At 59.5% G+C, this 24,046-nt stretch overlaps 2 protein-coding genes and 1 long non-coding RNA gene across 7 annotated transcripts; 2 read left to right on the top strand and 1 right to left on the bottom strand.

Moving 5' to 3' along the window:
* Nucleotides 1–1,127: 1,127 nt before the first annotated feature.
* LOC118991811 (uncharacterized) lies at nt 1,128–2,405 on the bottom strand. The gene is made up of 2 exons (XR_005067477.1): nt 2,317–2,405; nt 1,128–1,569 (listed from the first exon to the last, which is right to left on the bottom strand). It is a non-coding gene; the product is annotated as an uncharacterized LOC118991811 (long non-coding RNA).
* CLCF1 (cardiotrophin like cytokine factor 1) lies at nt 2,338–11,828 on the top strand. Of its 2 annotated transcripts, none has more exons than XM_037053362.1 (3): nt 2,338–2,448; nt 8,418–8,584; nt 10,428–11,828. In XM_037053362.1, exons 1-3 carry the CDS (start codon nt 2,433–2,435, stop codon nt 10,920–10,922), a joined length of 678 nt encoding a protein of 225 aa, XP_036909257.1. In that variant the 5' UTR covers nt 2,338–2,432; the 3' UTR covers nt 10,923–11,828. The 2 variants fall into 2 exon arrangements, with proteins under 2 accessions (XP_036909257.1, XP_036909258.1); XM_037053363.1 differs by lacking the exon at nt 2,338–2,448 and adding an exon at nt 6,530–6,809.
* Nucleotides 11,829–19,414: 7,586 nt separating this feature from the next.
* POLD4 (DNA polymerase delta 4, accessory subunit) lies at nt 19,415–21,297 on the top strand. Of its 4 annotated transcripts, none has more exons than XM_037053360.1 (4): nt 19,415–19,810; nt 20,057–20,146; nt 20,354–20,424; nt 20,837–21,297. In XM_037053360.1, the coding sequence occupies exons 1-4, from the start codon at nt 19,714–19,716 to the stop codon at nt 21,023–21,025; spliced, it is 447 nt and encodes a 148-aa protein (XP_036909255.1). In that variant the 5' UTR covers nt 19,415–19,713; the 3' UTR covers nt 21,026–21,297. The 4 variants fall into 4 exon arrangements, with proteins under 4 accessions (XP_036909255.1, XP_036909252.1, XP_036909256.1 ...); XM_037053357.1 differs by having other exon boundaries at nt 19,426–19,810; nt 19,922–20,146; XM_037053361.1 differs by having other exon boundaries at nt 19,426–19,810; nt 20,354–20,465; nt 20,837–20,950.
* The last annotated feature ends 2,749 nt before the right edge of the window (nt 21,298–24,046 follow it).

Raw genomic sequence — 24,046 nt, 5'->3', positions numbered from 1 at the left:
GTCTGTGGAGCCAACTGCCCCTGTGCCCCCGGCCCGGTCCTCGTTTTAGAGACGCAGCCTCGGTCCCTGCAGACCTCCAGACCGACTCTTTCTAGACTCTTGAGGGAGACACTGGGCGGGGGGCGGGCAACATGGTGAGCTCTCCTCGACTGCAGTCTGTTCCTCTTCCTCCTCGGGCTCCTGCCTCTTCCCCGGCTTCCCACCCCCACCCATTTATTTGCCTTTGTGTCTCCTCTTTCCTGCCCTGTCCCTTCTCCCCTCTTCTTCCCTCAGCCTCCACCCTCCTCCTCTGGCTCCCCTCTCCCCCTTTCTCTCCTGGCCCCCTCCCCCTCTCCCACGGTGGGGCTGCTTTCTCCCTGACTCAGCAAGGTGCTTTATAAGGTGCTGAGGGGCTCAGCCAAATCCAAACCACATTGTCTGTGCAGACACTCTCCTGGAGGGGCAGGCAGCAAACCGGGGAGAGGGACTTGAGCGGCTCTCCTCTCCTCCCCCCACCTCCGTGGCTCCCCACCCTGACAGGGTGGTGCTAGGGGACCTCCTGGCTGGCCTCAGTGCCAGTCACCCACTGGGCATCTGCCTTCTTGACCTTGGCATGGGCATCAAAGATCGTTGGGCTCACCGGCCAAGAATGTCATTGAAACTCCAGCGTTCGGCCTGGGGGGGCAGGCGGTGAGGGGGAAGAGGGAGGCCTTTTTCCAAAAAGGCCCCTCCAAGGCAGGTTTCATCAGAGCTGCTGCTTGTGTCCCAGAAAGTCCCCTGCCCCCAACCTCAGGCCAGCGCCCCTTTCCCAGTTCTTTTTCTTGTTTAGGGAAGAAAAAAAAAGAAGAGGGGGAAAAAAACAACAAAGTCTGTCCCACTCCAGTGAGGTAATTGAAAACAAACTTCTCCCCCACCCCCCCATCCCCCCCACCTCAGTCCTCAAAGTGCAGCAAAGGGAAGAGCTGCCCTGGGAACCAGGCTGCCTGCTCTGACCTGCAGCCCGGAGGGGCTGTGGCAGGGCTGGCGGGGCACCAGGGCAGCGAGGGGCACGGGGGCTCTGATGCTGTCCCAGAGAGAGGGGTCACCTTCCAGGTCAAGCCCACCATAGCCTCTGTCCCTTGACGCAACAAATAAACAACCAAAGCAACTCATTACCAAATGATTTTATTGCTAGTCTGCCTCTAGAGCTCTCGGGCACTGGGGATCAAGTAACGGCCGACCCCAGATGCAGACTGTTTCTCCACACTTCCCAGCAGTCCTCTGTAGCTGGGGAAGACCCTCCAGGGAGGGTCTAGGCTTACGGGTCCCTCGAGTCCCAGCCCAGGCCCCAGGGAAAGAAGAGATGGGAGAGCACTCCACAGCCAGAGCACCCCCCCCCAACACCCAGAACACCCACAACCTGAACCCTACAGGCAGGAGGAAGCCAAATGTCTTTGTGGGGACGCATTTCACAAGCGGGGTCTCTCCATCCCCTGGAATTGGAGCCTTCCTGATGAGTCACCCACGAAGTCCTGCTGTTGGAACTGGTCCGGGTGCCTCGTGCTGATTAATGAATTACAAATCCCCCACCCGTGTGCACTCTCCTGGCCACTGGGAAGAAGAATGAAGAACCTTGTGAACTGGAGGGAAGGAAGAGCCCTCAGCCAAGTGCCCTCTGCTTTCCTCTGAGCAGGGCAGTGGGCCTGTGGGGCCCTCCTCCTCCCCCGCCGGGAGGAATTGTGACCCGGTTAGTCACCTGCCTCGGCCAGTGCCTCACTTAGCCCCAGCTTTTGGAAATGGGACAGGCCGCGGGACAATAGGCCAGGGGGGCGGTCAGCCCAGACAAAGGGCAGCAGGAAAAACACCATCACTCGCTTGGAGGCCAGCTCGCTGGCATTTGGGAGAATGTGTCATTGCATCTACTGTGTGTGTGTGTGTGTGTGTGTGTGTGTGTGTGTGTGTGTGTGGCGTGGGGGGGGTCGAGATGAGAAGGCAGAGGTAGGGTGCGAGCCGGACCCACGCGGGGCCGGGAGCAGCACCCTGGCCGACACCGAGGGCGAGGGAAAGGAGCGGGCCGCTCCCTCCCGGAGCTCTCGGAGTTTGCAGACCGATTGATGCCCTCCCCACCTCCTCCCCCAGGAGGCCCAGGGTGGTACCACCGCAGCCTCGCCTCACCTCACCCCCCCTCGGTGTAGTGGGAGGGAAAGGAGCCCCAGAAGCCCTCCCTTCCCTCCTCCCCCCACCCCAGGGAGGGCCGCTACAATTTGTGGTTACAGCTTTACACGTCAGAAAAAAAAAAAAAACTTTGCAGAATGTCCCACACTGAAAAAAAAAAATCCGAAACCGAGCGAAAAAAACCTGCGAGTGGGCCTGGCGGATGGGATTATTAAAGCTTCGCCGGAGCCGCGGCTCGCCCTCCCACTCCGCCAGCCTCCGGGAGAGCAGCCTCGCCCGGCCGGCCGGCCCCCGGCCCCATGGACCTCCGAGCAGGTAGGAGCCGGGCGTCCGAGGCCCCGGCCCCCGCCCCGGAGCCTCGAGATCCGGTTCCGTTCTTCCCCCGGGAGCCCCGAGCCGAGGAGCCCGGAGCTGCCCCGCCAGCAAGGCTCGGCCCGGGGGAGGCACGGCTGGGCGCCCTCGGGAGCGGCCCGGCGGGGACCGCATTCCTGGAGTCCGCTCGGCGGAGCCAGGAGGTCGCGGGGAGCGCGGCGGGTAGTCCCGGCGACCCGCAGACCCGGGCGCCGGCCACCTGGAGCCCCGGCGAGGCGGGGCCCGCGGATCCCGACGGACAGAGCCCCGCGCACAAGTCGAGCAGAGCGAGTCCGAGGCGGGCGCGGGCTGCGGGAGGAAGACGCGGAGCGCGGGGAGGTGGGGGCCGGAGAGGAAGAGGGGGCGGGGGGCGGCGGGGAGCCCGGGGAGGCCGACACCTCGGGCCGCGCCGCTCTCCCTCCCCGGCCGGCGCGAGGAGAGGGCGGGAAGCAGGGCGCGCGGGAGGGGAGAGGAGGCGGAGGGCAGCGCCGAGCTGGCTGGGCCGGGCCGGGCCGCGGGCGGGACTCGCGGCTTCCTGGCTGCGCCCGCGCGGCCGGAGCCCACCATGCTGCCCGCGGCCGGGGAGCCGGCGGCAGGTAGGGGCCGGGCGGCGGGGCGGGCGGCGGCCGGAGCCCTCCGCTCGGCCCGCGCTGGCCTGGGAGTGATTAGTGCGGGGAGGGGGGGCGCGGGCGCCGCCCGGCCGGACCCGGCAGGGAAAGTCCGTCACCCACCGGGGAGCGGCGGCACCGGCCGCTCGGCGCTGGCGGCCCGCGCGAGGACGAGCGGCCCGGCAGGGAGTTGACGCGCGGGAAGGGGCAGCGGCCCGGCCGAGCCCCGAGCCCCGGACCCCGCCCCCGCCCCCGCCGACGGGAAGGGAGCGACCGGGCGGGAGCGGGCCGGGGGCGGGGCCGGGGGCGCCGGGGCCACACAAGGGGAAGGCGCCGCCGCCGCCGCAGGGAGGGGGCCGGGAGCGCGAGGTCACCGCCGAGGGGGGAGGGCCAGCAAGCGGCCGCCGCCGCCCAGTTCCCGGGCAGAGCCCCTCGAGGGAAACCCCACGTCCCCGAGCCTCCCAGAGCCCCCTGATCTCTGCTCTCCCCACCTTCCTTGCCTGCAACTGCCCAAGGCGCTCCAGGAGCCCTCCCCAGGGACCCCCGTCCCAGAGGCCCCGGTCCCAGTGTCCCTGCGCCCGGCCTGGACCTCCCCCTTAGGGTAGGAGGGGCTGCCGGGAGCGGAGAGGAGGCTGGCGGTCGCCTCGGCAGGAGCCCTCCGAGCCTTGGAGAGAGGCCGTTGGGGGAGGGGGGGGACGGCCACACTGCCCCGTCAGGCGCGCTCTGAGCCGACCCGGGCGGACGTCTCCGTGCTTTCAGGGAACCCACAGACTCCTCCTGCTCCCAAGCACACGGGGAGCCCCCGCCTCGCGGGGCACGGGGGCGCGCTGCCCTGACCCACCAGACCGCCCACCGCTGGCGCAGACACGCTCGCTGCCCTGGAGCCACACACTCCACCAGGCTGAAACGGGCACCAAAAAGGGACGGCGGCGACTGTCACCCAGCAGCCCCACAAGCCTCTCCTGACCGGTGTCATGGCTCCCTCTCCCGCCCCGCAGAGCCGGCACTGCTGCACACCACCCTGCCCACACCAGCGAGTCTGTTGGGGACACTTCACATTCCTCCCCACAATCCCACCTGCTGTTCACACCCTGGCTCCTGTGGTCCTTCCCAGCTCCCCCTGGCCTTTTGGATGACACTCACCTCGATCGTTCCCTCACCTCTCCCACCCCCTTGCTTTCTGCTGCTAGCCCAGCCCCCCCCCCTTCATCTCTCCCGGAGCACCCCCAGAGTCCCCGTGCAGCACTGTCCAGAACCCTCTCACTTCAACAGAAGCCCAACTCCTTTGTCCACACTGACTTCACAGGACAAGGCAGCTGGCCTGCCTGGCTGCTGCTTCCACGGGCCTCAGTTTCCCCTGTCCTTTGGGCAGCAGAGAAAGGCAGGGAGGGGCTGTTGAAGAGGCCGGCAGAAACAGAGCCCCATGCAGTTCTGCTGAGGAACTTCAATGTCCCCCTCACGTAAGCCCATCACCTGATGGCTGGGTGGCAAAGCTGGGTCTCCTGGCCCTGGGGGCCCATGCATACCCACTCACTACGCCACCTCTCAGGAGCCTGGGGGCTGGGGAACCAAGGAGGGGACAGTAGCCAGGCAGCCCAGAGGACAAGGAAAGTCCTGCTGTTTTTGTGGGCTTTTCCCTGGGAAGGCAGGTTGGGAAGCTCCCCCAAAGCCCTTCCTGACAGTCTCACAGCCTGGATCGCACATCACAGTAGACACCGCCCCCCTAAACTGCTTCGTTTCCCCAATTCCCCTCAACAGCCCCCTTCAATGGCACCAGGGCACTGTCCTGGTCCAGCCCGAGGGCAGAACTTTTCCTCTCAGCACTGCTGGAGCTTTCTGGTGCTTCCCCAGCCCCTGTGCTTTCTGCTGATCGCTCTTAGCCACCAGTCCCAGGTGCAGAGCCTCCCGGCTGACTTGTCCTGCCCACACTGACCTTCCTGCCACATCTGTACCACTGAGCACCCCTCCCTCACTGAGTGAGGTCAGCCTGGGGGATATAGGCTAGGGACTGAGGGGCAGCTGGCTGAAGACATCCGTACACGAGTGTGACTGCCTGTGCAGCTTGTCAGGGTGCCCATGCACTTGCGTGGGCTGAGTGCGTGTGCATGTGCACACACGTGCGTGTTCATGAGGGGGGCCCTGGGAACCAGGGCCCAGGGATCTGGATGGAATTAGGGGCTGGCCCAGGCGGGGGGCCAGGATGGGGGGTGAGGGGGCTGTAGCAGGAAACGTGAGCTGCACTCATTAGCTCCTCACGTGCTCAGCCGGATTTATAAACACAGGGGAAGACGGGATGTAAACAATCAGTGGGCAGCAGCCAGAGGCAGAGCTGGGGGGGGCGGTGCTGGGTGGGAGCCAGGACTGGGAGAGGGGGCCCAGGACACAGCCCATGGTGGCCAGGGCCACCTGCACACCCCGAGCCTGGAGAGGGGTAGATGAGAGCCCAGGGTGCACCCCGCACCCTCCCTCCCAGGCACACCGGCAGGCTGCTCACTGTTTACACGGACCCACAGGTGTTCTCTGCCAGGGATGCTTCCATTCTGCTGCCTGAGATATGGGGACATTTGGCCCAGAGTGAAAGCCGCCAGAGCCGAGGACAGAGCCCTATCCAGTCCCCTTTCACCTCTCCTAGCCTCTTCTCCCTCCGGGTTTCCGAGACTCCTTCCCTCTTTCTGGTTCTCTCCATGGGTCAGTCAGTTGGATCCTTCTGCTCTCTCCCCTGCCCCCCACCCCCCCGCCTGCAGTGACAGTTACCTCAGAACTGAAATATTCCTGGAAACACCGGCCTCGTCTGGTTAATTTCATGAGCCGTTTTTCTGCCCAGATGACTTAGCTCGTGTTTATCCAAAAGCGTCCCCCCTCTTCCCCTGCTGTCCCTGTGTGGGGGCCAGTGCTCCCCAGGGATGTCCCACAGGGCCCAGAGGGGAGGGAGGAAACAGGACCATAGCGGGGGTCCTGACTGCCCCTTCCCTGGTTGTGGGACAAGCAGAACCCTGTCCCAGAACTCCTGTCTAACGGGGCTGCCCAAAGTGGGGCGGGGGGGTGGTAAAGAGGCAACCCAGCTCCACAGTCCCCGCCTTAGCCAGGACCCCTGGCACCGTCACTAACTGCCAGCTAGGCCAGACTCCGTCCGGAACCTACCGCTAGGCTGTCACCCCACTACCCACCTCAGCAGGTCTCCAAACTCCAGAACCAACCAGCCCGTCCCGAAGTAGAGACTTGGGGGTGACTCTGCCAGATATGCAGGCTAAGGGTAGCCCGAGGCTTCGTGCAGAGGAGAAGGGCCTGGAGTTGTCTTGGGATGTGAAGAACAGGAACTGGAAAGGAACTCAGAGAGTCAGCAAGAGCTCAGATGGAAAGAAAGAACAGGGAAAGGGATCTTCAGATGGGAAGGTATAGGCTGCCTATGGGGAAGAGGAAAAGGGGAGCCTGTCTCCTCGGGGAGCAGCTGTGTGCCTGATGTGGCTCTCTGTCCTAACACACACATGCGTGTGGGCATATGTGCACCTCCTCTCAGACCACGAGCTTGTCACCCACGAGGGCAGGGCTCCTGAGAGGAGCAGGACCCCTACCCCCACGCCCATCAGTAAAGCCAGCCAGCCGAGCATCTGAAGGAGTCCCCAGCTGTTCCCGACACTGTCAGAGATGTTCTGTGCAGTTTGAGTCCCGACCCTCCCAAGTTTTACCCTCTGAACGCCGATCCAGCATGATGACTGCGTGCACCCTGGTCTTAGCTCCGAGCCTGTCCTAACTCTAAGTGCAGTTACACTGTTCAGCCCGCATCCAAATTATTTCTATCACAACAGCATATGTCAGTGCAGAACATCTGAAAGTATAAAATGTAAATCAGAGGCCCTGGCCGGGTAGCCCAGTGGGTTAGAGCATTGTCCTGATACGCCAAGGGTGAGGGTTTGATCCCAGGTCAGGGCGCATACAAGAATCAACCAATGAATGTATAAATAGGTGGAACAACAAACCAATCTCTCTCTCTCTCTCTCTCTCAAATCAATAAGTTTAAAAGAGTAAATATAACTTAGAAGAAAAAACCACTCATGATCTCACACACCTACCCAAGCTCAAAATCCAAACCAGCCCACTCTTAAGGCGTGGCACCACCCCATCGGAAATCCGAATCGACACCTTCGCAAACCTTCGTCCCAGCCAACCCTCTGCCTGCCCAAACCTCACCACACCCCCCAGCTGGACCCAAACCTCAACCACACTCACTCAGCCAAATCCCCATAAATTAACCTGGAACTTTAAGAGTAACCCAGTCCATAAAGCTAACTTATGCCCAATGCCAGTTGCAGTCTTACCCGATCCTAGTTCATCCCTGCCCCAATGCCCACTGAACCCTGGCCAAGTGCTCTTGACCTTGGGCATCGCCTAAGAGCCGGGAAAACCACGTTTCCCAGCTGCCCGTGTCTGTTCTCGCAGCACTGACCCCGGCCCCTGGCGCCCCGGGACGCCCAAACTCTCCCGCACCATCAGCTGACGAGCCCAGTTCTCTGAACTGTGTCCTCTCTCCTTCTTCCCTGTCCTCTCCCTTTTTCCCTCCATCCCTCCCTCCCTCTCTCTCTCCCCTGCAGGCTGACCAAAAGCCTCTTTCAGGTCAAACTTTTCCCCACCTAAAGCCCTAGATAGGAATGGGACAAACTTCCACACCGCCGCCCATCCCCGAGAGTGAGTGTTCTATCCCACCCTACACTTGCACACCAGGGGTCATAGCCTAGAATGTTCCCACACCACTGACCACGTGAGCCAGCCCTGTGTCCTTCCGCCTGACCCCAGTGGTCTGACCCTACACCTTGCCTCCTACAGCTCGACTGGGGCTCGTTTGCTCCTTCTCAGGAGGCAGCCTCTCTCTGCGGCATCCCTCCCAGGGCTGACGGCTTGCAGCTCTGACATGTGCTGTTCCCCACCCCTTGGCTCCCCAGCTGCAGTGGGGCGCTGGGGGAGGAGGCTGAGGTACACCTGGAACTCGGGAATGCTGATTTGTGTTCCTCGGCCTGGCCCTCCTTGTACGCGCACCTACGGGTTGGCACACACACAGCGAGTATTACTTGACCCACAGATATACTCTCCAATATCTACTAGTATAACATGTATAACATACATGCCTACACACACACACACACACACACACACACACACTTTCTCAGGCCAAGAATGCTCCTCTCCTCCATCCCCCCTGCCTCCCATCTGGCGTCCCACCCTCACCCCTCCTTCCCATCCCAAGGTGAGGACAGACACCTGAGGGGCTGCCAGCTGCTTCCTCTAAAAGGCCAGACCCGCCCTCATGCTTCTTGCCCATCCTGTCCACAGGGGACTCGTGGGGGATGATAGCTTGCCTGTGCACCGTGCTCTGGCACCTCCCTGCAGTGCCAGCCCTCAATCGCACAGGGGACCCAGGGCCTGGCCCCTCCATCCAGAAAACCTATGACCTCACCCGATACCTGGAGCACCAACTCCGCACTTTGGCTGGGACCTACGTGAGTATCTAGGGCAACTTAGGGGTCTAGGAATTGGGGGAAGGATGAGGAGTTGGGGGAAGAGAGACAGAATGGTGGAGGGGTCCTGATGAATGTAGAGTGATGAGGAAGGGACCTTTGACTCTAAACAGTCTCTGCGTCTGGCCTTATCTCTTGCCCTTCCCCCTAGGGTGCCCCCTCCTCCCCATCCCAGGCCCCAGGACTAGGCATGTGGGCAGGCCTCGCACCCGCCTTGGCCCATTGCCCCACTGGCTGACTGCCCAGCCGCCCGCCTCCCCCTGGGGGCCGGGGAAGTCTCCTCTGTTTACACCGTGTTGTGGTGTCTCTTGCACGGGTGGGGCTGGGTGGGGATGGAGGGGCCCCACCTCCCATGCCTGTGTTCCAGCTCGCCTCTGCCCCAGACCTGGGGCCCTGCTGCTCCGGACCCATGGGCCTCCCCTCTGTCTGCCTCTCCCATCCTAACTGGGCCTCCTAGGGGGGACTTAAGAAAAGGGTGCTGCAGGGAACCCAGGCCGGTGTGGCAGGGGGCTCAGGGTGTGCATTGAAGTTCCGCTGTGAGAATCTGGGGGCAGTCCAGAGGTGCTCAGAGAACCCAGGAGAGGAGGAAGGAGGGTCAGAGTTAGCAAGGACCATGGGGAGCTGGCCCCCTCTTCCCGTGTTCCTCTTCCACATCCCAGACCCTACTCTGAAGCCAGGGAAAGAAAGGGGAGGAGGGTGGCGGGGGAGCTGGCTCCGGCCCCAGGATACACCGAGGAAATTAGTTTGTCTCTGTGCTTGTCAGCGTGTGAACCTCCCCCTGGGCCCTCGCCTATCCCAAGCCTCGCCCCTCTCTTCTCCCTTTCTCTCCCTGCTGGGCCGTCTCCCTCAGCCCTTTCCCTGGGCCCCAGGCTTCTCCCCTGGGGATTGGCAGGGCTCTGTCCTCTTCCCTAGACTGACTGCCACATCCTTCCTCCAGCGCAACTCTCGAGACTGCCTCAGTTTCTTCTTTCTGCCATCCTGCTGCTATGGGCCGAGCCCTTCCTTGGGGGTTAGTGTGGACCTTCTGTCCACGGCCTTTCAGCTGGTGGGACTGGGCGTGTCCAAAGGCAAATGGAACCGCGGTGCCCACAGGCCCCTCTGCCTCTTGACCTGCTTTTCCAGTCCAGAAAACCTTTGCTTCACTCTGCTACCCCCTCTCGTTCCCGACCCTTTCTCTCTCCTGGCTTTCCCTGCCAAATTTCTCGAAGGACTGGTCTACACCCTCTGCCTCCACTTCCTCTCCACCCACTCACTCCTTAACCCCCTGCAATCTGGCTTCCAGGCCACTGAAACGGTTCTCTCCAAGGTTGTCAGGCACCGCCTTGCCAAACCCAGCAGCACTTTCTAAGGCTCATTCTCCTCGCTCTGTTTTACAGCCACGCTGTTGAGCGCCGCTGCCTTCTCGAACCCCTCTTCTTGGCTCTGCATTCTCCTGGTCCACCTTCTCCCTCTGCAGCCTGGCCTCCTGGGTCCCCGTGGCTCCTCTTCCTCTTCTGCCCTGCCTCTGCGGTGGGTGGGTGCTCCCTGGAGGCTTGCACGCCCCACCAGCCGGTGAGCTCCCCCTGAGTGTCTGCCGCTCGGTTTTTCTCATTCTACACCCCTCCACAGGAGAGCTTCTCACCTTCATTGCTTCAACAATCGCCTCCATGCAAATGACATTCACGGAGAAACTTAGGGTTGGCCTGTGAACACAGAGGCCTGGTGTAGATGCGGGGCCAGTGTCAGGGGACACGGGAGGTAGAAGCTTAGGGGACAGGTATCTCCTGGGGGCAGCAAGCCGGCTGCTTCGCCTTCCTCCTCCCCCATCGCCCTCTCCTTTCCACAGCTGAACTACCTGGGCCCCCCTTTCAACGAGCCTGACTTCAACCCACCTCGGCTGGGGGCCGAGACTCTGCCCAGGGCCACCGTCAACTTGGAAGTGTGGCGAAGCCTCAATGACAAACTGCGGCTGACCCAGAACTACGAGGCCTACAGCCACCTTCTGTGCCACCTTCGCGGCCTCAACCGCCGGGCTGCTGCCGCCGAGCTGCGCCACAGCCTGGCCCACTTCTGCACCAGCCTCCAGGGCCTGCTGGGCAGCATCGCGGGTGTCATGGCAGCCCTGGGCTACCCGCTCCCGCAGCCTCCGCCCGGGGCTGAGCCCGCCTGGGCCCCGGGCCCCGCCCACAGCGACTTCCTCCAGAAGATGGACGGTTTCTGGTTGCTGAAGGAGCTGCAGACCTGGCTGTGGCGCTCCGCCAAGGACTTCAACCGGCTCAAGAAGAAGGTGCAGCCCCGGGCAGCCGCAGTCACCCTGCACCTGGAGGCCCAGGGCTTCTGATCTTTGGCCTTCACCACCTCCTCTTCCCCTCCCCTTCCAACCCTGCTCCCACTCTGGGAGGGAGAAACCTGTGTGCCAACACCTGTTGAGCCAGGAGACAGAAGCTGTAAGCCTCTGGCCCTTCCCGGACTTGGATGAGGGTGTGATGCAATAAGGCCCATCCCCTCCCCACTTCCCAAAGTTCTGCAGGTCTGGGGAAGAGGTGCAATAGGCCCTGTCCCATCCCATTTCTACAGGAAGTCATGCTCCAGGGAGCCTGCCGTGGTCCAGGTCGGTGGGCAGGCTCTCCTGGCCTCCTGCTTCCTGCCCGCCGCCTGCCGGTGCCCAAGAGCCCCTCAGGTGGCACTTCAGAAGGTGTGCCTCTAGGGCAGGGAGGGCCCCAGCGTGTGCCTTTCTCCGGCGAAGCCCAGTGCTGCCCCACGCTCCTTAGATGGGCGTTGCTCCCCTACCCCCAATTAACTCCGCACGCTCAATCAGGAAACGAACACAGTGGCAAGTCTAAACAGGAAGAGATGGGATTAAAAATGGGAGAGGTGGGGTCTGCAATGGAGGTAATACTGAAGGCAGAGGGGCAGGGACAGACTGAACCCAGGGGTCACCAAGGCACAGGGTGGCAACTGAGGGACCTTGTCTGGAATTTTCTTGCCGGCATTATGGTACCTCCTCTCCACCCGCTTTTCCAGGGTATCTGTGGGTTGCCCAGCCTGGGGAGGGCAGTCATAGCCACAGCCACGGGATTTCCTGAAAGTTTACATTGCAGTAGCATTTCGGGGGTGTGGGGGCAGCTCCCCCAGGCCCTGCACCCCAGCCCCAACCACTCATGACTCTGTTTGTTGTATTAATATTTATTTATTTGGAGATGTTATTTATTAGATTATATTTATTGCAGAATTTCTATTCTTGTATTAACAAATAAATGCTTGCCCCAGAAGCATCTCTCTGCTTGGCCCTGCTCCTCCTCCTGGTTCGCACGCTGGGAGGGCCTGGAAATCCAAAGGTTAGCTCACGACATGTACGGAGCTTGGGGAAGAGGCTCTCCCCGTTTTGTCGTGGAAGACGTGTACGCAGCAGACCCCAGTCCGGCCGTCTCCACCAATGCCATGTCCCTTTAGTCCTCCCAGATGCCCTCCCGTCTGTCGTCGATCTCCCTTCTCCCAGCCTGGGCTCTGTCCGCCTCACCTCCCTGGGTTATGTTATGCTCTCACAGGTCTGCCACTCTGCAAAGTGATTTGTCCGTCCCCCTGGCGCTCTCTCCAAGCAGCCAGCCTACACACTCAGCCTTCGTTTCCCCAGAACCCGCACCTGTAGCTGCCTTTGGGCCCCTCCTCAGCAGTGGCCCCCGCCTTCCCAACGCCCCTCCTCTCCCAGGGAAGGTGACGGACCACAGCCAACGTGTGGTTCTCGGCTGTGACCGCTCCCTTCTCTCAGATGCGAGACCACAGGTTTGTGGGAACGAGGACGACTCCTACTGGAGAGCAAGTGATGGGGACAGACGCTATGCAAGGGGTGGCCTGAACTCAAGTCCCAGTCCCCTAATCTAGGAGCGGAATGACCTTGGACTGACTGTTCGAAGCGCTCCATTCTCCAATTTCCCCATCTGTAGAATGGGCATTTTAAGTACCCTCATAAGATGTTGGGAAGGACACGAGAGAATAAAGGTGAGGTGCGTGGCTGCAGCAGCAGCGATTGGTAAACATTACACAGGGCATGCGGCCTGTCACGACAGTAGTGAAGAGCCGCGGGGCCGCGTAATGGGCTAATGCCCAGGTAACATGTGGACATCCCACAGGGGCCTCCTGGAGGCAATGCTGTACCCGAAGGGCTAAGCGGCACTGACGTCAGTCGGTGGACAAATGCTGTAAAGACATCACCTGCCCATGACTGGGCTAACCGGTGTAGAAAAGATGAAAAAGTCCACACCTAACGTGGCTCCTGCCCTTACCGGGAGCCTGTGATCTACCCGGGAAGAGACCTGCTTACTGAGACGATCACAAAAGCAGACCTGTGCAGTGTGTACTGGGAGGTCCCCACGCGAACCCCTGGGAAAGGGAGAGGCCGGAATGTAGGCGCGGGAGCCATTGCACTTGCTTGTGGGCGGGGCGAGCCAGGCCCTGCCGAGTGTCCCTGAGTCACCTGGCCCAAGTTGGAGGGAACACGCCCACCCTGAGGGTCCAGGCTCTTCAGGCGGAGGCATCTGCCCAGGCATGGCCCTGCCTCCTGTCTAACGAGACAGAAGGGAGAGGGCATCTGCGCTGTCTCCACGCAGGGGCAAGATGAGCAGCAGCCTGTAAGGCCCCAGGCAGGGGGCTGTACAGAATGCAGGACGACGCGGGGATGTCCCACACTGCTGCGAGTTTCCTGGGGGCCGATCGGAGACTTCTCCGTCTGTCTGTCTCGGCACCCAGCTCAGGCTCCAGCCCAAAGACAGTGTTCGATTAGTGCACTGAACAAAATAATCTGGAAAGGGGACTAGGCTCCCCCTCTCCAGAAATGCTAGGATCCAAGGTAGAATTTGACTAGGTGCAGAAAGAGGCAGGGGAAATACTGTGAATGTCAAGGAAGGGGTGATTGCTCCCAGCTGGGTGCAGGTCCTCCTGGTCTGTGAGCCCTGGAGGGCGACAAGGGGGCGCCCGAGAGAACGGCTGTGTTTCAGTGCCTTGAACATACTGAGTGCGTTTGCATAGATGTGGAAGGTGGGATTTGACCCCATTCTCGGAGGGGGCCAAGACAAGGGGTAGCTAGTGAGTCCATCCCCCTTTTAAGGAGGCGGTGTCTGAAGGGTGGACCTTTACTCATCTTCATGTCCCCGCAGCATTTTAGCGCAACGCTGGGCACAGACTGCAGTTCTCCATAACCGGATTTAAACTGATTGAAAGCGTGTCAAGACACTGGCGTGTGAGAAAGCAACACAGGAGAGCAGCTCCTCTTTTCTGAAGGGAGCGGCCGAGGGACCAGGCGCCCCAGAAGAGCTGCAGGAATCCAGGAAACCCACGGGCGTGGGGGGTCAGGAAGTCGCCGGTGACCTTTGCGAGAGCAGCTGAGAGGCGGGGATCAAATTGTGAGATCCGGGGAGATGATGATAAGTGGCAGAAGGGTAAACACATTTCCTCAGGGGGTTGGTGGTGAGGGGAACACCTGGAGAGGACAGCAAACGTGTGGAAGGCTGTTCGGTTGCTTTGTTTTCGTTGTTTGCGAACAGAAGAAACCTGAACATGTTGTTGAGGTGTGAGGGGCGGCGGCAGCTGGAGGAGAACGGAGAGACTTGAGGAGTGGAACCAGAGACAAGCACAGGAGAATCCAAGGGTTTCTGGGCAGCCACATGGGACCAGGCGACACCGGCAAACACACCTCTGTGGCCCCTGGCCCTTTTGGCATGGATTATGACATGCCCTACCACCCTTTGCAGGCCAGAGCTGCTTAGCAGTGGGGGGCAGAGTGGAGAAAGGGCATTTCCCAAGGCTGAGGCCTGGCCAGACAGGAATGGCAGCAAATCACAGGACAAAGGACTCTAGAGTGTTAGAAAGTATACTGTGGCCTGGCTGGTGTGGCTCAGTGGACTGAGCACCGGCCTGTGGACCAAAGGGTGGCCGTTTTGATTCCCAGTCAGGGCACGTGCCTGGGTTGCCGACCAGGTCCCCAGTTGGGGGTGCGCGAGAGGCAACCGCATATTGATGTTTCTTTCCCTCTCTTTCTTCCTCCCTTCCCCTCTCTCTATAAGTTTTCTTAAAAAGAAGAAATTACACTGTGGAGTGGCCATGAGCCTCACAGAGCACAGCGCAGGCATGTAGGTAGCAAAAGGAAACAGGAGTGAGTGATCTGGAGAAGGGCAGGGGGAGCACTGGCGTTCACTCCAGCTAAGGATGCCGAGGGTACAGCCTAGGGTCACGGCAGGGAGGTGGACGCAGAGGAGAGCCCAGGTGTAGAGGACATTCCGTAGTGTGAGTCCTTGACCCCCCCCCCCACCGCAAAGAGCTCCCTACTGATGCTGCTGGTGGCCTGAGCCCCTCCGCTGGGTTTTCATGCTGTGGACCAAGGGGCAGGTGGCTCCCAGTAACCGGCAGGGAACCGAAAGGGAAGGAGGCTTTTCTGTGGGTTCCTCATTGCTTCTGCAGTCACAGTTATTTCAGGAGAGTTGTTGAGTTTTCATTGGTTATCTTAGGTTCCACCTCTAAAGCATGTTCTTGTGGTCAGGGGCCCAGGTACCGAGAGGCACCCTAAGAATTTGGAACTACTGAGGCCCTGCAGTGTCAATGGAGAAAGGGTGTTGTCTGGAAGTTCTTCTGTTCCCAGAAAGTTTAAAAAGAGTCTTGGTGGGGGGGAGGCCCTTCTCTCTGTCATCTCCACAGAGTGGGTTAGAAATCTTGTCTCCATCAAGACAGAGGACTGTCGGTTGGGGGAGACAACTTCCAGGGGCCTAGGAGTGGGTACAGAGGGGCTCTCATGCAGGATGGCAAAAGGTAGCCACGCCTTTCCTACGCCCACTTTTGCAAAGACTGACCCAACATCCAGGACCTAGGCCCCTTGGTAAGTTAGGAGACTCGGTCCGGCACTCATCTCGCGTGCGCACACACACACACTCACCCACAAACCCCGGCTCCCCAATGGGGAAGCGCCAAAGGAGGCTCTGTTTGCCCTTGACCTAAAGGGCGATGGCTAGTGATCCAGGCCTGGCTGAATGCGCTGATGGGTGGCTCTCTCTCAGCTCCCCCTTCTCTGGAGCCACAACTGTCCCTGCCTTTGTCACTTCAATTCTTGAGCTCCCTGACTCAGCTCGGTTCCCCCAATTTCCCAGCAGTGGACAAAGCCCTTGTCAGGGGGTTGGGGGTGGGGGCAGTCAGAGTAACTGTGAGCTTTAGAACCAAAGATCAGCCCTTTCCTCATCTCGACCTTCAGGGTCGCTCGGCCCCCCTAGTTCAGAAGTCTCCTCTGCCCCTCCTCAACTTGCCCTCATCTCTAAGGCAGGGCTGACAGGGTTGAAACGAGGACCTTCCTCCCAGCTGGGCAAAGTCTGACACCTGGTGGCCGAGGCGAGCAATGGCGAGAAGGCCCCCTCTCAAATCTCCTGAGTCCATAGGCGGGATGATAGCCACGGTGACGGAGAGGTGATGGGAACAGGTTCGGAGGGGGTGGTTGGGACAAGACAAAAAAGACATCCAGTGGCAGAAAAGTCCAGCCCCAGGGGAACCTGTAACCCCACCAGACTCCCACCTCTTAAAGCCCACAGGCCAGAGAACCTGCAACAGCTTGGGGTGGGCAGTTTGGGAGGGTAGTGAGGGACTAGGAGGAGCTGCCTGAAGAAATTGGGGCCCACAGGGTGGGGAATGGGGCCCAGGGTATGTGAGTATGTGGGGGCTTTGTGTGTGAGTCTGGCTGCCCAGAATCTCCAGCTCAGGGTGGGTGGCAGGGCCTGAGGGCCTGAGGAAGGGGTGTACTGGGGAGAGGGAAGGAGAGCGGGCAACGCCCCACAGCCAGTTGGGCCCCAGGCAGCTGCTTCCCTCCCTCTACCTGTCCCCACCTTCCTAGCTCTAGCTGGCTCTCCCCACAAGCTCCATTATGGGCTGGGGGAAGGGAAGAGGCTCTTAGGGCGCATGTGCAGTGCTGAGGCACCCCTATCCTGACACATTGTCTGAGCAAAGCCAGGCTTAATCCCCCCTTGGAGCAGTCAGGGGTGGGCCTCAGCCCTCAGGAAGATTCTGGGCTCCTGTTCCAGTTCTTTTCTTTCCTTTTCTCAAGATTTTGGTTTTGACTATGAAGCAAGTGGCTTCGTATTCCCAGGCCAAGGGGCAAAGGTGACTCCTGGAAGCCCATCACTACTAGCCTTCGGGGGTCAGGGCTGACACAGTAACCTAGACCCTGGCCTCAGGAAATTCCCTAAAGGACAGAGAATGAGCCCCCAGCTCTGACCGCTGGCCTGGCCCTCTAGTCTGTAGCATGAATTGTGACAGTCCTCAGGACAGTAGCTTTGGGGATAGGCCAGAAGGCCACCTAAGTAGGGTAGGGGTTCCAGGAAGGAAGGTGGTAGAGGGCTGACAAGATCGGGGAAGTAAAAGAAAGAAAGACACATGCAAGGATGGGCAGGCCGAGGTCCAGTCCAGTTGCCAGCACACTTTAGGGAGCCAGATGCTAATTACAGGAAGGATGCCAATTGGACAGGGATGGTTCTACATCCCAGGGTGCCAACTCCTTCGAGCCCTGGGAGCGCGATCCCACAGCTCTCTGACTGGGAGAGGAGGGCAATGCTGCCGATGGAGAGTTCCGGCAGCTCCAGCTGGAAAGCCAGTCTCAGGGGGTCTGCACGAGAGCAGACGGCCCTCTTTCCTGGTACTGGGTGAAGCTGAAGGCTAGGGGAGACATCTTCCAGACTGGGTAGGGGAGGCTAGTGGGGCCTAGGCTAGGCAGAGCTGGGGGAAGCTGGCAGGGATGGTCCAGATGGTGCCCACAGAACAGGTCAGGGGGCCAGAGGGGAGAGAGAATAGGCTTGGGCGGCAGTAGGAGCCGCTGTGGCCTCCCAGGGGCACACCCCATTTCACGCTCCCTGGGCGGTGGCTGGGCCTCACGGCTATCAGCTTTCAGGGGTGGGAGGGACCAGGAATGAGGAGGGATCTGCCCCACCCATGGCTCCCTACTCCCTCAGGGCTTTGTGGGCTCAAGAGTTGGGTACCACACACCTGTGGCAATGCTCCCTGGGGAGGGGGTGGTCAGTCCCGCCATCCCTCCACAGGGTTCTCAGCGCCTGACTGGGTGCTGCACCTAAGCCCTTCGTAAGCCTGGTGGAAAGGGCCTCCCTGCTTCCCTTCCAACACAGCAGGGCCCCTGTCTCCCTCAGTGTGGGCCCCACATAGTCCATAAGGCAGATGGGGGATTCAGTCAGGCCCAGCCCAAACGAGAAAGCAGGGAAGGGCCCTCCGGCTCTGTGCAGCACTCCAGGGGCTTGCCCTCCCCCATACAACCTTCCTCCAGGAAGCAGATGGGGAGAGCCAGGTGGGAGGAGGCCCCTGAAGACATGGCCTGCTCCTGCTCCCCTGCTTCAGTGGTCTACCTTCCAGACTGTTCTCTTTCCTCGTGCCTACCTTCCTCCTGTCTCAGGTCACCCAGACTCCAGGGCAGTGGAAGAGGAGGAAGGCAAGCCCCCTGAGTAGGCCCTTACATCCCTGGAGGGGCGAACCGGTGGGGTCTCTAGAGGGCGATTAGAGCAGGGTTGGTCTCCATGCCCATTCCCAGACTCCCAGTGGCCAGCACTTTTGCCTGCTGCCAGGAAGTTGGTGAGGGGGAGGCGGGATGTAGGGGTGAGTCAGCAATGACAGGAGCCCAGGGACAAAGGTCATGGGCGGAGAATTGTGAGACACTGTTTATTTAGCTTGCCTCCTCCAGGAGGTCTTCCAGTGCTAAGCCAGCCCTGTGGTCCAACCCATCCCTGACACCTCCCGCTCCTGTTTGTGAGGAACTTTTTCCTTGCATGGACAGCGTGTGGGTCCTATCTGCCTGCCTCTGTAGCCTGTGAGCTCCAGGAGAACACCGAGGGGCTGCGGTTTAGCTGGGTCCCCACAATGCCTATGACTATCAGCACTTCATACTTGTAAGAACCATTTTACATCAATTTTAGTTGAGTGGATCTGTGGGAAAGTGCTCAGAACAGTGTTTGGTGTTAAGTTTATTGTTGGTATTTTCTGCACACACTCGCACATTGGTGTGCTACAGACTTGGCAGATTTTGCTATGAAGAACTGGGGATCCAGCCCTGGCTGCTGTGGCTCAGTGGATTGAGCGTGGGCCTGCAAACCAAACAACAGTGGTTTGGTTCCCAGCCGGGGCGCATACCTGGGTTGCAGGCCAGTTCCCAGCAGGGAATGCACAAGAGGCAACCATGCATTGGTGTTTCTCTCCCTCTCTCCTTCCCTTCCCCTCTAAATATAAATAAATAAAGATTAAAAAAAAAAAAAAGAACCGGGGATCCAAACACAGTCTGGCTTCCTGCTCAGCATGGAATCTTCCTAACTAGAAGGGCCGGCAGGGACCAGGCTGTGGGATCCCAGGAGAGCCAACAAGGCAAATACTTGCCTGGACTAAGGGTGGGCAGTATCTTTGGGCGCAGACTGTGAGAAAGGAGATTTCCAAATCCATGCATGGGCTTCTCCAGCCAGCTCTCCTGGGGCCAGTGGGGGTGGGGTGGGAGCAGGGAAGAGGGCTGGATTAGCCCAAACTCTCTTCGGACCTCGTGCCCCACAACATTCTGTGTGCCAAGGAGGATGGGGGTGGGGAGTGGAAGGCTACAGCTGGGCTCTGGGGAGTTACAAACCTGCCACGGGGATTAGTGAGGCTGAAAAGAACATTTGCCTAGGAAGGGAAAACGGGAAGTGAGAGGCTGAGGATAACGCTCTGTAAGTCCCCAGAGATTCACTGCAGGCCAGGGGGGCGGCGCAGGAGGAGGTGGTGCAGTCTGGGGCGTTTGACAGGTCCCCCACTCCAGCCTCATCCCTTCTACCCTGGGACACAGCTGCTGCAGCTGCCCCGCCCCCTCTGCCTGTGGTATCTGCTATTGGCTGGAGTCAAGCCACGCCCTTACGAGGCAGCCTGCCATTGGCTTAGGTCTTTGATGTTTCCGTGCTTGTGGGCAAGGGGAGAGACGTCATTCTCTGGAAACTGCGGACTTCCTCTCCGCTCATCTGGGTCATCCTGTCTGCCCGTTGCTGGTCCCAGGCTCGCTCTCTGGCCCCAGCCCTCTCTCACTCTCTCTCTTAGCAGCTGTCTCTCTCGTGACCGCTGGCCTTTCTCCGCCTGTCTGGGTGGGCGCCATGGACCGGAAGCGGCTGATCACTGACTCCTACCCAGTAGTAAAGAGGAGGGAGAGCCCCACTGGACACAGCAAGGGGAAGCTGGCACCAGAGCTAGGTCTCTGAGGTGTGGGGAGGGCGGGAGGAGTGGACACCAAGAGACATGGGACATGGGTGGATGGGAGCAGTGCAAGGGGAAGTGAAGTATGTTCTCCACCTCCTCCACCAGGCCTGGTGGCGGAAGACACAGACAGAGGGACAGTGAGGGCTGAGGAGCCATGGGACAACTGTGAGGCAAGGGGCAGGGAACCCACCCTGCAGGGCACAGTCCTGGGCAGGCCTGAGCAGCAGCTTGTCGTTGCAGAGGAAGAGACCCCGCCCCTGAGCGTCAGTGAGGTGGAGCTGGAGTTGCTGAGGCAGTTTGACCTGGCCTGGCAGTATGGGCCCTGCACAGGTGAGAACCCTCCAGGTCCCCGGACCCTGTGCTGGAACCAGTCCTGTCACCCGCATCTCTGAAATAACCCAAGCCCCTGCCTGACCCTCTCGGGCACCATCTTCTGAGCCTGGGGAGTGTCCCTCCACACCCCTCCACACACATTCTGTAGCCTGGACTCTTCCCCACCCACCCTGAGGCCCCACCGCCTTCTCCCCTCCCCGACAGGGATCACAAGGCTGCAGCGCTGGCACCGGGCGCAGCAGATGGGCCTGGAGCCCCCCCCAGAAGTGCGTCAGGTGCTGCAAACCCACCTCGGAGATCCCCGCTTCCAGTTCAGGTCAGAGACAGGCCAGGGAGGGCTTTCAGGGGAGCTGGAGCCTCTTCCAGGCATGCCAGTCTGCTGACCCTGGGGTGGGGGCTGCCCTGACCTGAGGGAGAGGTGGGTGCTGGCTTGGAGGTCCTGGCAGAGCAGGCAAGAAAGTTCTACAAGGTGTCTGGCTCAGGAGGGCAGCACTGCTGTTGCTTTAATAGTTCCTATCTCTGAGCTAATGGTGGGGGAAGGGTACACCCAGGCGCAAGGTACTACTTCGTACTGAGGGGATGACCAACGACTATAGGCCATGGCCAGGACCTGGTGCTGCTGAAATCAGGTCAAGGGACTTAACGACCCTCTCTGGTCTCTCCTTCCCCCCATCTCCCCTTGTACAGCCTCTGGCATTTCTACCCACTTTGAGGAACCACCACCTGAGATCTCCTGCCCACTACCCAAGAACCTCAGTAAGAGCCCACTGCTGCCCCTCAGCTGGGCTCTGCTGCGGAGAACGTCTGGCAGGAAGGAGTCTTGCAGGGAAGGAAAGAGCTGAATCTGGGGGTTTCCCCGCTCAGCCCTCCATCTAACCAGCAGAGCCAAGGAGCCCTTCCTGCCTCGGGGGTGGTTGCTGAGGACAAGGATCCAGCCCTGACGATTCTGATGCTTGCCACACGCTTCTCTGACCTAAACACTGTGATCCTGGGTACGGGGTAGCAATTTAGGCACAGCCTTAGCTGAGCAGACTCAGGCAGATACATCCCCACCTAAGGAATCTGATGGCAGAACTGGTGGAGCTCACAGGGCAAGGGGTTCACTAATGCTTATCAATAAATAACACAGCCCGGAAGGCTAAACTCCAGTCCCTTAATGTGTCCCTGCTTGGGCTGGCAGCACGCAGAAAGTTGGGAGGTGGGAGAGCGCCAGCAGCGCGCTTTTTTACAACGTGCGTGTACCCGCCGCTGCCTAACCTTAGACCTGAGAGAAAGACATCTTTGAAGCCCAACGAACAGGTCCTCCGGAGCCCTTCGCAAACTCTGGCGCCCCCTGGTGGTGCACAGGGAAAATACTCTTGTCACCTACACGGACCAGCCAGAGAAAACCTATGAGACCAGCCATCTAGCCTGCCAAGTGTTCTCCCTCTCACAAAAATAGGTCCTTTGTCAGAGGATCCATGGCGCCCATGGCTCATAAAGTCCAGACAAACTCACACGCTCCCAGCAAGCACCTCTGCTTCCCACATGGGGGGTTCAAAGCAGGGTTGGAGGGGGGTTTTGACCCACAGGACCTGCTCAGAGATTGTCGATGTCTGAGGGTCTTTGGTAGGGAACTGGATAGTACTTGGGATGGAAGAGATCTGGCTGGAGCCAGCAGCAACTTTAGGGGACCCTGGGACAGTGTGAGACGGAGAACGTAATCAGTACTCACATGAGGTCACCTTCGTTTGCTGTTCCAGCCCCACCCCCCACCCCCCCCACCCCCGTTCTGGGGCAGATAGAGAAGTATGATGAATTCCTGGGGAAACAGGCCTAGAGAATGACCAAGTGGTCTTTCCAGCCCCCATTTTGTTGAGCACTCATCATGCCTCAAAGACTTTAAATGTTTTATCTCTAAACTCCCTTAAAAGCCTTCAAGGCAGATTTTGCAGGGAGGGAAATTGAAACCCAGGAAGGTTGTGCAAAATCACCCGGCAGCACGGACGCGGTCCGCGTGCACAGGCTCTTCCCATCTACACCATGTCCTGCCCATCCGCCGAGAGCCCGGATGTGCCGGACCTAGAGGCTCCCTGGGGTGTTGTTAGTGGTGAAGAGGTGGACAAAAACAAACGCGTACGCAATATGTCGGGCGGTGGTCCATGGTAAGCGAGATCGGTGTGAGAGGCCAGACAGCGCCAGAGAGGCTGGTCAGGGAGGGCTCTCCGGCAGACAGCCTTGAGGCAGAGCTAAAGGAAGTACGGGAGTGAGCCTTGCACCTATGTGCGTGCTCCAGACAGAAGGGACAACAAGCACACCCTCCCCAAGGCAGCAGTGTTTCCAGCCTGGTCACGGACAGCACCGAGGCCAGTGCGGCCAGCGCGGAGGGAGCGAGGGGGGCGTGGTGGGAAATGAGGCCAGAAATGCGGCAGGTAGGTCCCGCAGGGCCTTGCAGGCTCGGATAGGAATCTGGATTTTACTCTGAGTCAGAGGAAGGCATTGGTGGGTATGAAGCCAATAAATGACATAACCAAACATGTTTTGAAAACATTATTCTGGCTGTTGGAGAAGAGATCCTGGGGTTGGGAGAAGAAGACGCAAAACCACTCGGGAGGCTATTCCAGTTGGCCTCGTGAGAGGTAGCGGTGATTTGGGCCAGCGCGGGAGACGGTGGTTGTACAAAGTGCCAGATTCCTTCTATATTTCCAAGGAATCACTGACTGACAGGACTTGCTGATTAGTTGGCTGTGGGGTTATGAGAAAGCAGCCAAGGATAACGCCAAAGGTTTTGGCTTGAGCAACTGGAAGGACAGAGTTCCCATTACGAAGATGGGAAAGATTGTGGGAAGGGAAGGGTGGGGTGGGAATTAAGAGTTTGGATTTGACATCTGTGACACATCCCAGCAGGGACGGGAGCAGGCAGTGGATACGCAAGTCTGGAGTTCTGGGGAGAGCTGTGGATTTGAGACATAAGTTTGAGCATCTTTCCAATGACATTTAAAGCCATGAGGGTGAATGAGATTACCTGAGTGAATACAGACAGAGACAAGAAGTGGCCCAAAGACAGCCCTGGGACCTTCCACTGACAGAGGAGGGAGAAGAGGGCATGCAGCAAAGGACGCGGAGGAGCTGCAGGACGGAGGAAAATAAGGAGAAATTAGGGCCTGGGAGGCCTGGGCAGGAGGCGTTTCAGGTCTCATGGTAAAAGAAGCCTGAGAACAGCACACTGCACATGCGATGCAGAGGTCACTGCAGATGAGCAAGGTCCTGAAGTGCCGAGTGGGGAGTGTGCCTAGGGCGGCTCAGAGGGAAAGGTGGAAGTGCAAACCGGGAGCGCGCCAACTTCCGGGACCTTGACTGTAAAGGGAACAGAGAAAGAGTGGTAACTAGGAGGGGACGTGGCACCAAAGGAGGGTTTTTAATTTACCGTGTTTTGTTTTTTGTTTTAGTAAGTCCAGCATAATTACATAGTAAATAGAGTGAGCCAATAGGGAGGGAAGCTGAGGAGGCAGTTATATGAAGGAGGGCTTTGTGGAGGTGAGAAGAGCCAGGAAGAAGATGACCTTAGATAGAAACATCCGCTGTGACAGGGAGAGAGGCCAAGGATGCGGGACTAGACCCAGGAGAGGGATCCAGTTGGGAGTGAGAACATTGGAGAATCAGATGTTTGCTGAGAGCCAGGTATGACTAGGACAGATCTGGTGTTTACGAGGTGCCATCTATGTCATCTGCTGCGCATGGCTTATCTAGTTGACTCCTTAGGACAATCTCATTAGGTAAGTATTACTCATGTTTCTCAGATGAGGAAACTGAGGCTAAGAGGAAAAGTGACTTGCTCACCAGTAAGACCCAGGTCTGCCTTCCCAGTCTAGCACCCTGCACCTGCACTGCCACCCGCACCTGTGCTGCAGGTGCTTA

This window comes from Sturnira hondurensis, unplaced genomic scaffold (genome assembly GCF_014824575.4).
Source record: "Sturnira hondurensis isolate 20B ecotype Veracruz unplaced genomic scaffold, ASM1482457v3 Scaffold0007797, whole genome shotgun sequence".
Lineage (NCBI taxonomy): Eukaryota > Metazoa > Chordata > Mammalia > Chiroptera > Phyllostomidae > Sturnira > Sturnira hondurensis.
The sequence above is the reverse complement of the archived record's forward strand: the minus strand, read 5'-3'. Positions and strand labels throughout refer to the sequence as shown.